Source organism: Eschrichtius robustus, chromosome 11 (genome assembly GCF_028021215.1).
Source record: "Eschrichtius robustus isolate mEscRob2 chromosome 11, mEscRob2.pri, whole genome shotgun sequence".
Classification (NCBI taxonomy): domain Eukaryota; kingdom Metazoa; phylum Chordata; class Mammalia; order Artiodactyla; family Eschrichtiidae; genus Eschrichtius; species Eschrichtius robustus.
The window spans coordinates 79,366,795-79,382,128 of record NC_090834.1 but is presented as its reverse complement, the minus strand read 5'-3'; the positions used below and the strand labels follow the sequence as shown (position 1 = coordinate 79,382,128).

At 38.1% G+C, this 15,334-nt stretch overlaps 2 protein-coding genes across 2 annotated transcripts in view; one reads left to right on the top strand and one right to left on the bottom strand.

Moving 5' to 3' along the window:
• Window positions 1–9,562, bottom strand: part of GAS2 (growth arrest specific 2) — a 159,788-nt gene extending 150,226 nt beyond the window's left edge. The window contains exon 1 of the mRNA XM_068555978.1: window positions 9,528–9,562. The gene's annotated coding sequence lies outside the window, so the exon portion shown is untranslated. The remainder of the gene's footprint in view (window positions 1–9,527) is intronic.
• A 91-nt stretch (window positions 9,563–9,653) lies between these two features.
• On the top strand, window positions 9,654–11,370 carry FANCF (FA complementation group F). The gene has a single exon (XM_068555067.1). It carries the CDS (start codon window positions 9,692–9,694, stop codon window positions 10,769–10,771), a length of 1,080 nt encoding a protein of 359 aa, XP_068411168.1. The 5' UTR covers window positions 9,654–9,691; the 3' UTR covers window positions 10,772–11,370.
• Window positions 11,371–15,334: the final 3,964 nt, after the last annotated feature.

The following is a 15,334-nucleotide window of genomic DNA, read 5'->3' as shown; positions in this document are numbered from 1 at the left end:
GTCTTAATAGTCCATTGGAAAAGACTGTAATCAAAACGTCTCAGGACCAACAGTGAATATTGCAGCATCAAGCTGTATGTTTCTTTGCTAAAATTTTCTCTACCTCTGGCCATAGGGTGTTGGTGGTGGCTCTTTTATACTAGGGAGGAGTAGAATTTGGAGAAGACATGGGAAGATGTACACTTCGGAGGCTTATATAACATTAACAACAATAGCCAATGTTTACTGAGTGTTTATATGCACCACACACCACACAATGTTCTGAAGGACTGGTATTAGTTGGGTGCATTTAGTTGAAAGCAATAGAAAATAAAACTGGCAAGAAAAAAAATTGGGAATATATAGGGTTATAATCTTAAACAGGGTTAGTTTGAGAGTTGTCTTAATCCAATGTATTCCTTGTGATTATGAGATTCTATTGGCTCAAGGAAGAAGAGGGCTCTGGTAGCTTTGGGCCTAATACAAATATACAACATGAAGAGGAATAAACAATCTCTTAAGCATGTTTGATACCCAGCTTATATACACCTACATTGTCTAATATGACTATCTCTTCATATTGATGAATGTGCATGATCTACCAACTCTGAGAAGAAAAGTAATCACCTAGGCCTAACTGATTGGAATTGATTCATCTGGCCATTTCTGAACAAATTTGTCATTAGAAAATGCTGAAGATTGGTTCAAGATGGCGGAGTAGAAGGACGTGCTCTCACTCCCTCTTGCGAGAGCACTGGAATCACAACTAACTGCTGAACAATCATTGAAAGGAAGACACTGGAACTCACCAAAAAAGATACCCAACATCCAAAGACAAAGGAGAAGTCACAGTGAGATGGTAGGAGGGGCGCAATCACAATAAAATCAAACCCCATAATTATTGGGTGGGTGACTCACAAACTGGAGAACACTTATACCACAGAAGTCCACCCACTAGAGTGAAGGTTCTGAGTCCCACGTCAGGCTTCCCAACCTGGTTCTGAGCCCCACATCAGGCTTCCCAACGGGAGAAGGAATTCCTAGAGAATCAGACTTTGAAGGCTAGGGGGATTTGACTACAGGACTTTGACAGGACAGGGGGAAACAGACACTCCACTCTTGGAGGGCACACACAAAGTAGTGTGCGCATCGGGACCCAGGAGAAGGAGCAGTGACCCCCACAGGAGATTGAACCAGACCTACCTACTAGTGTTGGAAGGTCTCCTGCAGAGGCAGGGGGTGGATGTGTCTCACCGTGAGGACAAGGACACTGGCAGCAGAAATTCTGGGAAGTACTCCTTGGCATGAGCCCTCTCAGAATCCGCCATTAGCCCCACCAAAGAGCCCAGGTAGTCTCCAGTGTTGGGTCGCCTCAGGCCAAATAACCAACAGGGAGGGAACCTAGCCCCACCCATCAGCAGACAAGTGGATTAAAGTTTTACTGAGTTCTGCCCACCAGAGAAACAGCCAGCTCTACCCACCACCAACCCTCCCATCAGGAAACTTGCACAAGCCTCTTAGATAGCCTCATCCATCAGAAGGCAGACAGAAGAAGCAAGAAGGACAATCCTGCAGCCTGTGGAGCAAAAACCACATTCACAGAAAGAGACACAGGATGAAAAAGCAGTGGGCTATGTACCAGATGAAGGAACAGATAACACCCCAGAAAAACAACTAAATGAAGTGGAGATAGGCAACCTTCCAGAAAAAGAATTCAGAATAATAACAGTGAAGATGATCCAGGACCTCGCAAAAAGAACGGAGGCAAAGATTGAGAAGATGCAAGAAATGGTTAACAAAGACCTAGAAGAATTAAAGAACAAACAAACAGAGATGAACAATACAATAACTGAAATGAAAAATACACTAGAAGGAATCAATAGCAGAATAATTGAGGCAGAAGAACGGATAAGTGACCTCGAAGACAGAATGGTGGAATGCACTGCTGTGGAACAGACTAAAGAAAAAAGAATGAAAAGAAATGAAGACAGCCTAAGAGACCTCTGGGACAACATTAAACGCAACAACATTCGCATTATAGGGGTTCCAGAAGGAGAAGAGAGAGAGAAAGGACCACAGAAAATATTTGAAGAGATTATAGTTGAAAACTTTCCTCACATGGGAAAGGAAATAGCCACCCAAGTCCAGGAAGCACAGAGAGTCCCATACAGGATAAACCCAAGGAGAAACACACCGAGACACATAGTAATCAAATTGGAAAAAATTAAAGACAAAGAAAAATTATTGAAAGCAGCAAGGGAAAAACAACAAATAACATACAAGGGAACTCCCATAAGGTTAACAGCTGATTTCTCAGCAGAAACTCTACAAGCCAGAAGGGAGTGGCATGACATATTTAAAGTGATGATAGCGAAAAACCTACAACCAAGATTACTCTACCCAGCAAGGATCTCATTCAGATTTGATGGAGAAATCAAAAGCTTTACAGACAAGCAAAAGCTAAGAGAATTCAGAACCACCAAACCAGCTCTACAACAAATGCTAAAGGAACTTCTCTAAGTGGCAAACACAAGAGAAGAAAAGGACCTACAAAAACAAACCCAAAACAATTAAGAAAATGGTCATAGGAACATACATATCAATAATTACCTTAAACATGAATGGATTAAATGCTCCAACCAAAAGACACAGGCTTGCTGAATGGATACAAAAACAAGACCCATATATATGCTGTCTACAACAGACCCACTTCAGACCTAGGGACACATACAGACTGAAAGTGAGGGGATGGAAAAAGATATTCCATGCAAATGGAAATCAAATGAAAGCTGGAGTAGCAATACTCATATCAGATAAAATCGACTTTAAAATAAAGAATGTTACAAGAGACAAGGAAGGACACTACATAATGATCAAGGGGTCAATCCAAGAAGAAGATATAACAATTATAAATATATATGCACCCAACATAGGAGCACCTCAATACATAAGGCAACTGCTAACAGCTATAAAAGAGGAAATCGACTGTGACACAATAATAGTGGGGGACTTTAACACCTCACTTACACCAATGGACAGACCATCCAAACATAAAATTAATAAGGAAAAACAAGCTTTAAATGACACAATAGACCAGATAGATATAATTGATATTTATAGGACATTCCATCCAAAAACAGCAGATTACACGTTCTTCTCAAGTGTGCACGGAACATTCTCCAGGATAGATCACATCTTGGGCCACAAATCAAGCCTCAGTAAATTTAAGAAAATTGAAATCATATCAAGCATCTTTTCTGACCACAACACTATGAGATTAGAAATCAATTACGGGGAAAAAAATGTAAAAAACACGAACACATGGAGTCTAAACAATACGTTACTAAATAACCAAGAGATCACTGAAGAAATCAAAAAGGAAATCAAAAAATACCTAGAAACAAATGACAATGAAAACACGACAATCCAAAACATACGGATGAAGCAAAAGCAGTTCTAAGAGGGAAGTTTATAGAAATACATGCCTACCTCAAGAAACAAGAAAAATCACAAATAAACAATCTAAACTTTCACCTAAAGGAACTAGAGAAAGAAGAACAAACAAAACCCAAAGTTAGCAGAAGGAAAGAAATCATAAAGATCAGAGCAGTAATAAATGAAATAGAAACAAAGAAAACAATAGCAAAGATCAATAAAACTAAAGGCTGTTTCTTTGAGAAGATAAACAAAATTGATAAACCATTAGCCAAACTCATCAAGAAAAAGAGGGAGAGGACCCAAATCAATAAAATGAGAAATGAAAAAGTAGAAGTGACAACAGACACCGCAGAAATAAAAAGCATCCTAAGAGACTAACTACTACAAGCAACGCTATGCCAAAGAAATGGACAAATTCTTAGAAAGGTATAACCTTCCAAGACTGAACCAGGAAGAAACAGAAAATATGAACACACCAATCACAAGTAATGAAATTGAAACTGTGATTAAAAATCTTCCAACAAACAAAAAGTCTAGGACCAGATGGCTTCACAGGTGAATTCTATCAAACATTTAGAGAAGAGCTAACACCGATGCTTCTCAAACTCTTCCAAAAAACTGCAGAGGAAGGAACATTCCCAAACTCATTCTATGAGGCCACCATCACCCTGATACCAAAACCAGACAAAGATACTATAGAAAAAGAAAATTACGGACCTATTTCACTGAAGAACATACATGCAAAAATCCTCAACAAAATACTAGCAAACAGAATCCAACAACACATTAAAAGGATCATACACCATGATCAAATGGGATTTATCCCAGGGATGCAAGGATTCTTCAATATACGCAAATCAATCAATGTGAATCACCATATTAACAAACTGAAGAATAAAAACCATATGATCGTCTCAATAGATGCAGATAAAGCTTCTGACAAAATTCAACACCCATTTATGTTAAAAACTCTCCATAAGGTGGGCAGAGAGGGAACCTACTTCAACATAATAAAGGCCACATATGACAAACCCACAGCAAACATCATTCTCAATGGTGAAAAACTGAAAGCATTTCCTCTAAGATCAGGAACAAGACAAGGATGTCCACTCTCACCACTGTTATTCAACATAATTTTGGAAGTCCTAGCCACAGCAGAGAAGAAAAAGAAATAAAAGGAATACAAATTGGAAAAGAAGATGTGAAACTGTCACTGTCTGCAGATGACATGATACTATACATAGAGAATCCTAAAGATGCCACCAGAAAACTACTAGAGCTAATCAATGAATTTGGTAATGTTGCAGGATACAAAATTAATGCACAGAAATCTCTTGCATTCCTATACACTAATGATGAAAAATCTGAAAGAGAAATTAAGGAAACACTCCCATTTACCATTGCAACAAAAAGAATAAAATACCTAGGAATAAACCTACCTAGGGAGACAAAAGACCTGTATGCAGAAAACTATAAGACACTGATGAAAGAAATTAAAGATGACACCAACAGATGGAGAGATACACCATGTTCTTGGATTGGAAGAATCAATATTGTGAAAATGACTATACTACCCAAAGCAATCTACAGATTCAATGCAATCCCTACCAAATTACCAATGGCAATTTTTACAGAACTAGAACAAAAAAATCTTAAAATTTGAATGGAGACACAAAAGACCCCGAATAGCCAAAGCAGTCTTGAGGGAAAAAAACGGAGCTGGAGGAACCAGACTCCCTGACTTCAGACTATACTACAAAGCTACAGTAATCAAGACAATATGGTACTGCCACAAAAAAAGAAATATAGATTAGTGGAAAAGGATAGAAAGCCCAGAGATAAACCCACGCACCTATGGTCAACTAATCTATGACAAAGGAGGCAGGGATATACAACGGAGAAAAGACAGTCTCTTCAGTAAGTGGTGCTGGGAAAACTGGACACCTGCATGTAAAAGAATGAAATTAGAACACTCCCTAACACCATACACAAAAATAAATTCAAAATGGATTAGAGACTCCCTAACACCATACACAAAAATAAATTCAAAATGGATTAGAGACCTAAATGTAAGACTAGACACTATAAAACTCTTAGAGGAAGACATAGGAAGAATACTCTTTGACATAAATCACAGCAAGATATTTTTTGATCCACCTCCTAGAGGAATGGAAATAAAAACAAAAATAAACAAATGGGACCTAATGAAACTTCAAAGCTTTTGCAAAGCAAAGGAAACTACAAACAAGACAAAAAGACAACTGTCAGAATGGGAGAAAATATTTGCAAATCAATCAACGGACAAAGGATTAATCTCCAAAATATATAAACAGCTCATGCAGCTCAATATTAAAAAAACAAATAACCCAATCCAAAAATGGGCAGAAGACCTAAATAGACATTTCTCCAAAGAAGACATACAGATGGCCAAGAAGCACATGAAAAGCTGCTCAACATCACTAATTATTAGAGAAATGCAAATCAAAACTACAATGAGGTGTCACCTCACACCAGTTAGAATGGGCATCATCAGAAAATCTACAAATAACAAATGCTGGAGAGGGTGTGGAGAAAAGGGAACACTCTTGCACTGTTGGTGGGAATGTAAATTGATAGAGCCACTATGGAGAACAGTATGGAGGTTCCTTAAAAAACTAAAAATAGAACTACCATATGACCCAGTAGTCCCATTACTGGCCATATACCCAGAGAAAACCATAATTCAAAAAGACACATGCCCCCCAATGTTCATTGCAGCACTATTTACAACAGCCAGGTCATGGAAGCAACCTAAATGCCCATCAACAGACAAATGGATAAAGCAGATGTGGTACATATATACAATGGAATATTACTCAGCCATAAAAAGGAATGAAATTGAGTCATTTGTAGAGACGTGGATGGATCTAGAGACTGTCATACAGAGTGAAGTAAGTCAGAAAGAGAAAAACAAATATCATATATTAACGCATGTATGTGGAACCTAGAAAAACGGTACAGATGAACCGGTTTGCACAGCAGAAATTGAGACACAAATGTAGAGAAAAAACGTATGGACACCAAGGGGGGAAAGCGGCGGCGGGGGTGGGGGGGGGGTTGGTGGGATGAATTGGGAGATTGGGATTGACATATATACACTAATATGTATAAAAGGGATAACTAATAAGAACCTGGTGTATAAAAAAATAAAATAAAATTCAAAAATTCAAAAAAATAATTAAAAAAATAAAAGACCAAAAAAATAAAATAAAATAAATAAGCAACAAGGATATATTGTATAGCACAGGGAATTTTAGTCATTATCTTGTAATAATTTTTAATGAAGTATAAACTATAATAATACTGAATCACTATGCTGAAACTAATATAATATTGTAAATCAAGTATAGTTTAATAAAAACAAAAACATTATTGAGACAACTAGATAACTTTGCACAGGGTCTGATGATTAAATGATAATAATACATTGATGTTAATTTCCTATCATTGATGGTTATATTAAGCTATGTAGGAAAAATTTCATATTTATAATAAACACGGTATTCAGGGTGATGTTTTATTATGTCACTGGCAACTACTTCTCGATGTTTCAGAAAAATAAAAGTTCTATATTGTCTCTGAAAAAAAAAAAAAGAAAATGCTATACATCGATAGGCTTAAGACTGGGTTCCTAAATTAATTACTGAATTAAGAGAGGGGTGGATTAACATGATTGGCTCAAACTGGCCTACCCCTTGAGCTGAGCTGGAGTCAGTACTCCAAATTGCATCTTTATTATGCAAAGAGGGTGGGGGTAATAACAGAATGAATATTAAAAGACAGCTAAAATACCAAGGATGGCATTTCACATTTATTATTTCATTTAATCCTCAGCAGAACCCTATGAGGTAAACTTTATGTGAATGTCTCTTTTTCTGATGCTTAGTTGTTTATGATGCTTAACTCTCATGGTTTGATTGATATCATATTTTAATGAAATCTCCCGAAATGTGGCCTTCCAGTCTCTGTCCTAATTTACTGTATCCCAGAAATTTAGGAATCATAATGAAGATATGGGAGATTTGTACTAGTATTTGTAGCACACACTGTACAGGTTAACATCCTTATATGTTTTACCTTATGTTATTTTTCTCACTTGCATTTTCCTGTATTTCTTGATAGTTTAAGGCCTACACGAAGTATCAGTCCTTTGTAAAGCCTTCCTTGAACTCTCCTGTCAATTTATATCTGGTCTCTCATCGCATCATTCTTACAATTTTTTAAACACATAAAATCTGAATTGCATTATAGTTCAGTGTTTTTGTGCCCCTTCCACCCCTGCCTCAAGAAGGTAGGTTTCTTGAAGCGAAGGACCTTGTCATAATCATTTTTTCAATCCCTAATACTTTACATGTAGTAGAAGCTTTATAAATGATCATTGAATTTTGTTGATTAAATGGAACATTGAGGAGACGCTCCAAACCCTAGGCTTTTCTTTCTTCTAAAGGGGAAAATTTCACAGACATTGTGTTCATTTAATGAAAATAAGCGAATGTGAAATATGCAAAAATTTACATATTATAATACCCAAGCAGGGATTTTAGATAAGATTTTAAATAAGTGGAAAGATCTGAAGCTAATCTGCACAATTCCTGCCATAAGGTCTCACTCCCATCCCGAACTGAAGGCAGTTTTTTTGGACTTTTTTCACCTCCTTGAATGGACTGGACTCTCTCAACTCAGGTACCTGTAAATTAACTGTTCCCTAGACCTTGAAAACTTTTTTCAACACTCATCTTTGGGCTATCAGGAGAAAGTCAGTTTCTTACAGAGGGAGGCCTTCTCCATCACCTAAGTCTTGGAGATCCACCTTCATTATAGCCTCCTATCACATTTGAGGTTATCTGTTTAATTTTGCTCTTAAATGCTAGGAAATGAACTCCACCAGGACAAGGACAACATCTATTTATTTACAAATAAATCCCTAGTATCTTACACTATGTGACATAATAAGTGCTCAATTTAAGAATAAATTGGTGAAGCCTGTGCATTTGCTAAAAGTAGACTGCACATTTGGCTCAAAGTTTCTAGTATCCAAGACAAAGATAAAATCAAGTAACCGCTACAGACCAACTGAGAGTTTAGGCTAAGTGATAAATATCAGATCCTAAAACTGAATTAACAGCATGAACACCACTGCTTTATTCATTTTTTTAAAAAAGTTAATAAATGAAAAATGACTCTTCCTCTGTTAAATTTGTTTCTCTTCTCCTTTTTGTTAAAGCAAAACAAAACAAAACACCATTTCCGACTACTTATTAGAATACTTTTGCTTGGTTGTCTTTACTGGAAACAAACTCAGCTCAAATGAGTTATTGTGTCATCAACTTCAGTAGATTAGAAATTGTTGTAGGTTTCTGAACGAAACCCCTACAGGTTGGCAGATAAACATTTGTAGAACACATAAATGAGTGAATAATCCAGATGACATTCCAGAAGTGGTTTCTTCTTCCCCCTCCCCCTCCCCACAATCTTTAGACAAGCATTTGTTTTTGTTATATGCCGTTAAATGCCACTTAGTTCAATTAGTTGTTTGTGTGAAATAAGAGTCAATTAAGTTATTCTGCCTTGAGAATTACAAAAACAAAACAAAAAATAGTGAAACTTTGAAATAAAATTTAAGTTCCTTTACTATTTTAATAAAGTATTAATCTTTAAGTTTCACTTAAAGGATTCAAGTTCTAATAATGAAAGGACAAGGTCAAGGCCCAGACTTTAGCATAGTGTCTGGTATTACTTAATTGGAAGTCAGTACCTTTCTACTAAACTGAATTGAACCAAAATTTTTATTTAATTACATTTTCTTATATGTAACAGCCCGTGTCTGGCTTTCCCCAATTACGATAAACCTTAACACAGATTCACTCACGCAAAACTCAGGAAACTTCTACTAGAGATGTTTATAAAGCGAAAGGAAGCACGAAGACCTCCGTAACTAACAGCGTCTCCCACGTGGCTCCAGGAATTCTCTAATCCTAGCCCCCCTTTATTCTCCGCCCCCCCCCTCCCCGTATGAGCCTCCTCAATATCTACACCAAAATTAAAACCAAGAGCACTTTCCCGGGGCTTACGTTTCTCGGAGCGCAGGTTCCCGGATTAAAGCCGCTGTCAGATTGACAGGGATCTTACCCAATAGCATTGCAGAGAGGCGTATCGTTTCACCAACACGCCAATCAAGCACGCAGAGAGCACCCGGCTCCAAGGTGAAGGCGGAAGTAAGGCCCTAGCGCGCTCCATGGAACCGCTCTTGCAGCACCTGGAGCGCTTCTCTGAGGTTCTGGCTGTGTCCCGCACGACCCACGTCAGCACCTGGGACCCCGCGACCGTGCGCAGGGCCCTACAGTGGGCTCGCTACCTGCGCCACATCCACAAGCGCTTTGGCCGCCATGCCCGCATTAGCAAGGCTCTGGAGCGGCGACTGCAAAACCAGTGGAAGCAGCCCGGCGACTCTGGGCCTGCTCCAGCCCCGGGGTTGGCGAACTTCCAGGCCTTGGGGCACTGCGACCAGCTGCTGTCCCTGCGACTGCTGGCGAACCCGGCCCTCGGGGATGCCTCCTTTCACTACCTGCTGCAGCAGCTCTTTCCCGGCCCTGGCGTCCCGGACGCCGAGGAGGAGACGCTCCAAGGCAGCCTGGCCCGCCTCGCCCGCCGCCGGGCCGCTATTCACATGCTGCGCTTCAACGCCTATGGAGAGAACCCGGTCCTTCAGGAGGACTCACTGATGAAGACCCAGGCGGAGCTGCTGCTGAGGCGTCTGCAGGAGGTGGGGGAGGCCGAGGCAGGGGGCCCTGGTAGGCTTCTCAGCAGCCTGTGGGAGCGCTCGCCCCAGAACAACTTCCTGAAGGTGGTAGCGGCCGCGCTGTTGCTGCCGCCGTCGTCTCCCCGGCCCCAAGAAGAGGAATTGGAACTAGGCAGCCCCAGAACTCCGGGAGAGGAGGGTCAAGAGCTGCTTCGCTGGCTTCTGGGGAAATCGGATGTCATGGTTGCTTTTTGCCGCAGCCTCCCAGCCGGGCTTTTAACTTCGGTGGCGGGGCGCCATGCAGAGCTCTCCCGGGTCTATCTGGGCCTGCTAACAGACTGGGGTCGACAGCTGCGCTACAGCCTTCAGAAAGGCCTTTGGATTGGAACTGAGTCCCAGGATGTGCCCTGGGAGGAGTTGTTGAGCAGGTTTCAAAGCCTCTGTCAGGCCCCTCCACCTCTGAAAGATGAAGTTTTTACTGCCCTGAAGTCCTGTAAGGCTCAAGATGGAGATTTCGAAGTCCCTGGTCTTAGCATCTGGACAGACCTGTTGCTGTCTCTTGGGAGTAGTACGTGATATTGCATTTGGGCAGAGACAAGTTCTCAGCCCAGGCCCCAGTTCTCTATGGGCAACGTTCTGTAACTGAGCACTCGAATATACAGTTTACAAAATTAAAATCCCAGTGTTCTCACCAAATGTCCTGTACTTTCATGTGTCCAAAATATTATTGTAGGTCCTAATATATAATAGGTGTAATTGTAACTTAATTACAAATATGTAAAGTAACCGGCTTGTAGTGCCATGGATTTTCTGGATAGAGGAGGTAACATTGGAAGTATCCTGCCTAAAGCCATGGAGTTAACAATAGTTTGCATTCTAGAAGGCGCATTTCTAATAATGTTGAAAAGATATGTGCTTGTCAAAGAAAATGCAGCTTTAAAGTGACAAACAAGACACCTTTTTTATATTATTAATGCCTTACTTTTGCAGGTTTTTCTTGGGTTTTTTTAAATCCCCAGAAGTGATTTCTTTAACCAACAACATGTGCTGTCAGAAATGGTTTGGAAAGCCAACTGGCCTAGTTGGACTTGAAACCCTGGACTTTGGCCTTGTTAACCTAACGTTCTAACCAATTAACCAGTGTCAACATGTATTAAAATTGTGTTATTCCGAAATTTTGTTTCTCATTTCTGCACATTGAAAGATCATACAGTAATTTAAAGCATTGACTTAAGAAAAAAATTTTACAGCATGGTAAATACAAATATATGCCTTTGGATATTAATTTAGCATTTGATGGTAAAAGAAAAACTTCTGAATTAGTGCTGCTTCTGCCATTGACTAGGTTAATAAATCACAACCTTGGTGTTACAGTTGCCTCATGTTGAATGAAGTGTTGAGACTAAAATAGTTAAATTCTCCCACTTTGTCCTTGTTAGCTGCCCTATGGGGACAGTTTAGAATATTTGTTTAGTGTGTGTAGGAACCTAATTTTGTGAGTTTACCCAGATGCTCCACTACCAGCAGAGTGATTGCCAATCACCAAACTTAAGAATGATTTATTCATTTTTATTAGGGGGAATATAACTTTCTGTTCATCAAGATTTTTTTTCCATAACAAAATTAGTTGGTTGCAAGATTCTTCTAATTCCAAAAATGGAATTAGAGCAAAAGGAGTTGTATAATCTTGTAGAATTTTTTATTCTATAGTGAAACCTGGAGTAAACTACTGTTCCGCTATCAAGTACACTTTTCCAGATGATCCTGGGTTAACACAAGCAAGTTTGTATTTCCTGTGGTTTGATTCCTTTTTCTAGCTCTAATCCATATAGACCATCTTTTAGATTTAATTTGCCATTAATGCAGGAAGAAAGGCGATTCCTTCTGTTAGTTACCTAAAAGTCTTTTTTCAAGAAGCATAACCCAATGAAGAGTTCTACCCACACAAGTCATAATATTGACCCATAAACCTAAGTCCCATAACCCTAAGCTTTAGTTTTAAAGAATGACCGTTTGTAAACTTATTTCCCTATTTCTGCTGCAACATTGCACACTCTTATTTAAGATAAAATGATAAAAATTGTTATAGACTTCAGTAAAAAATTTTTTTTAATCTATTTTTATACTTACCATATCTTATTTTAGGCTCCATGCTATGTTCATTGCATAGATAACCATATTTAATCTTTACATCAAGACTGTATTGTTATAAATCAAGATACAAGCTAAAGAAGATTAACTACAATGCTCAACTGCACACAGAAAATAAGGAACATGAGAGCAGAAGCCAATCTGTTATTTTTTTCCCCCAGAGCCGAGCACAGTGCCTGGCATGTGGTAGGTACTCCAAATGTTTGAATAAATGAAGCCAGGATTAGAACCTTAATCTGTATTCTTAACAACAGTAAATTTTTTTTTTTCTTTGACCATGCCAAGTGGCTTACAGGATCTTAATTCCCAGAGGAGGGATCGAACGTGCGCCCAGCAGTGAAAGTCCCGAGGCCTAACCTCTGGACCAGCAGGGAATTCCTCTTAATCTGTATTCTTTATCTTGTTTTAAACAAAGTTAAAGACTTGAAAAAGTGTTACTGAATATAGAAATCTTACTATCACTCTGAATCTATAGGAAGAGAGAAAAAATGAGAGGAAGAAATGGGAAATTGAATAAATAAATTCAAGATTCTTATGAGCCAGCAGCTAAAATGACTGCATGTGTCTGTTGTTTTTTGCTAGTATTAGTTGAGGACAAATATCTCAATGCTTTCTGAAAACTTCCCTTGGGCTGATTGTATATTTATTGAGTATATTAGAATGTTTTAAATCTAAATGCTGTTGTCCATGTGCTGGCTGCTTATTAAGGTTCTGATTCTAATGGAAAATGTGTAAGATCTGGCTTTGAGTACATAAATAAGGCTATGCATTTGTATGGTGTCATACAGTATACAAAGTTCTGCAATTAAATCACCTTAGCAGAACCTCTTAATATAACTGTAAGACAGGATAATATGCTGTGAACTTCAAGTTTTATTAAGGAGTTGTGACTACAGGTAGTGATCTGTGCAGTATTTATATGACTCTTGAGTGGTAAGGTCACCAAGGATATGGATCTTTTCTAACTTACATTCACTCCACAAATCTTTTCTAGGGAGGTAGATTGCTGATTTGAAAACCAATACTGTATTAAAAAATTTAAAATGTCTGTATCATCAATGTATACTCTAACAGGGACTGGCACATGGGAGAAATTATATTTATGAAATATGGTTTAAATTTGGGTTATTATCTACTACTATAACTTTTACCTAGTTATTTCACTGTAGGAATCAGCGTTCATTTATCTATAAAACAGAAAAATTCCACCCATTTGAACTGCTTAGCATAATTAAAAGATAAAATGATAATGCATATGAAAATGATGTCAGAAATTATAAACAGGCCAATTCATCTGTTTTCTCTTCTTTAAATTGATAAACATATAAATAAATGTAAAATATGATTCACACAATGAATTAGTATTTATGAAAAGCAACCATACCTGAAGGTGTAATAAGAACTGAGACTCATCATTAAGACTTGACCATTAAAATAAATTTAAAATAAAATGAGGAGTTTAATATTTTAATACACTTTTATTGGATAAATAATATGGTAACAATATTAAAGGAATACCTTTCGCATTGGCACTATTTTCGTTTTTGTGTGTTCCTATCCATATTTTGGTCACGTGTCTACTATTTCCATAGCTGTAATTAATGTATATAACATCTCTAGATTTTATCAAGTTATCAAATATTTTTATGTTTAGTCTTTAAAAATAAAGGAAAATATGTAGTTATTAAAAAGTAAGTCCTCAATAAATGCTAGTTAAATGCTTTTCCTATGTTTAATGAGATGAAAATGTTGAGGTCTTTTTTCTTTTCTTTTGATTTTTATTTTTTTTGCCCACACACGTGGCTTGCAAGATCTTAGTTCCCTGACCAGGGATAGAATCCAGGCCCGTGGTAGTGAAAACGCCAAGTCCTAACCACTGGACACCCAGGGAATTCCCTCTTTTTCTTTTATTATGTTAACTTTTCTAATGATAATTTGTTGTTGTGTTTCAGAGATGCTCAGTCAAATGTATTAACTTTTTAATATTCTGTTCAATTCAGCTTATATTTTATTTAGATTTTTGATTCTGAGTTCATGAGTGAGATTGACCTGTAACTTTTTATTCTTATATACTTTTGTTTGAATTCAGTATTTTACTGGCCATATAGAATGAATTAGGGACTACTCTTTTTCTTATTGTCTGTGAGAGTTTTATAAAATTGGAATGAACAATTCCTTGGGAGTCTTATACAATTATTCTGTAATACAATCGGAGCCTGATTTTTTTTTAATTGAATGACTTAACTACAATTTCAATTTCTTCATGGCTATTGGAACAAAGTTGTTTCTTACCTTTTTTATCACTAGTGTTTTCCTACCTTTTTATCACTAAGACACCTACAATTCTGTTTCATTTTTATTCCTTTTTTTCCTTTGTCTTAGCTTTTCTTGATTTGTCTTCCCAAGTGTTATCTATTACATAATTTTTCCCAGTGAATTAAGTTTATTATATCACTTTTTCTATTTCAAAAATTTATGTTCTTATTTTATCTATTTTCTTCTTTGCTTTTATTCTGATGTTCCTTCCTCAGTTCTTTTTTTTTTAAAATAAATTTATTTATTTATTTATTTTTGGCTGCGTTGGGTCTTCGTTGCTGCGCGCGGGCATCCTCTAGTTGCGGCGGGTGGGGGCTACTCTTCGTTGTGGTGCACGGGCTTCTCATTGCTGTGGCTTCTCCTGTTGCAGAGCACGGGCTCTAGGCACGCAGGCTTCAGTAGTTGTGTCTGGCTCGCGGGCTCTAGAGCGCAGGCTCAGTAGTTGTGGTGCACGGGCTTAGTTGCTCCGCGGCGTGTGGGATCTTCCCAGCCCAGGGCTCGAACCCGTGTCCCCTGTGTTGGCAGGCGGATTCTTAACCACTGCGCCACCAGGGAAGTCCCTCCTTCCTCAGTTCTTAAGCAAAGTCATTTAGCTCATTTGTAACGTTTTTTATTATATAAGTATTTAAATTGCCCTTTAAATTTTGCTTTCACTGCAAGTCTCTTGTTTTG

What these genes read in the sequence shown, in the direction of transcription:
- FANCF (XM_068555067.1), top strand. Translation starts at nt 9,692, where the DNA reads ATGGAACCGCTCTTGCAGCACCTGGAGCGCTTCTCTGAGGTTCTGGCT.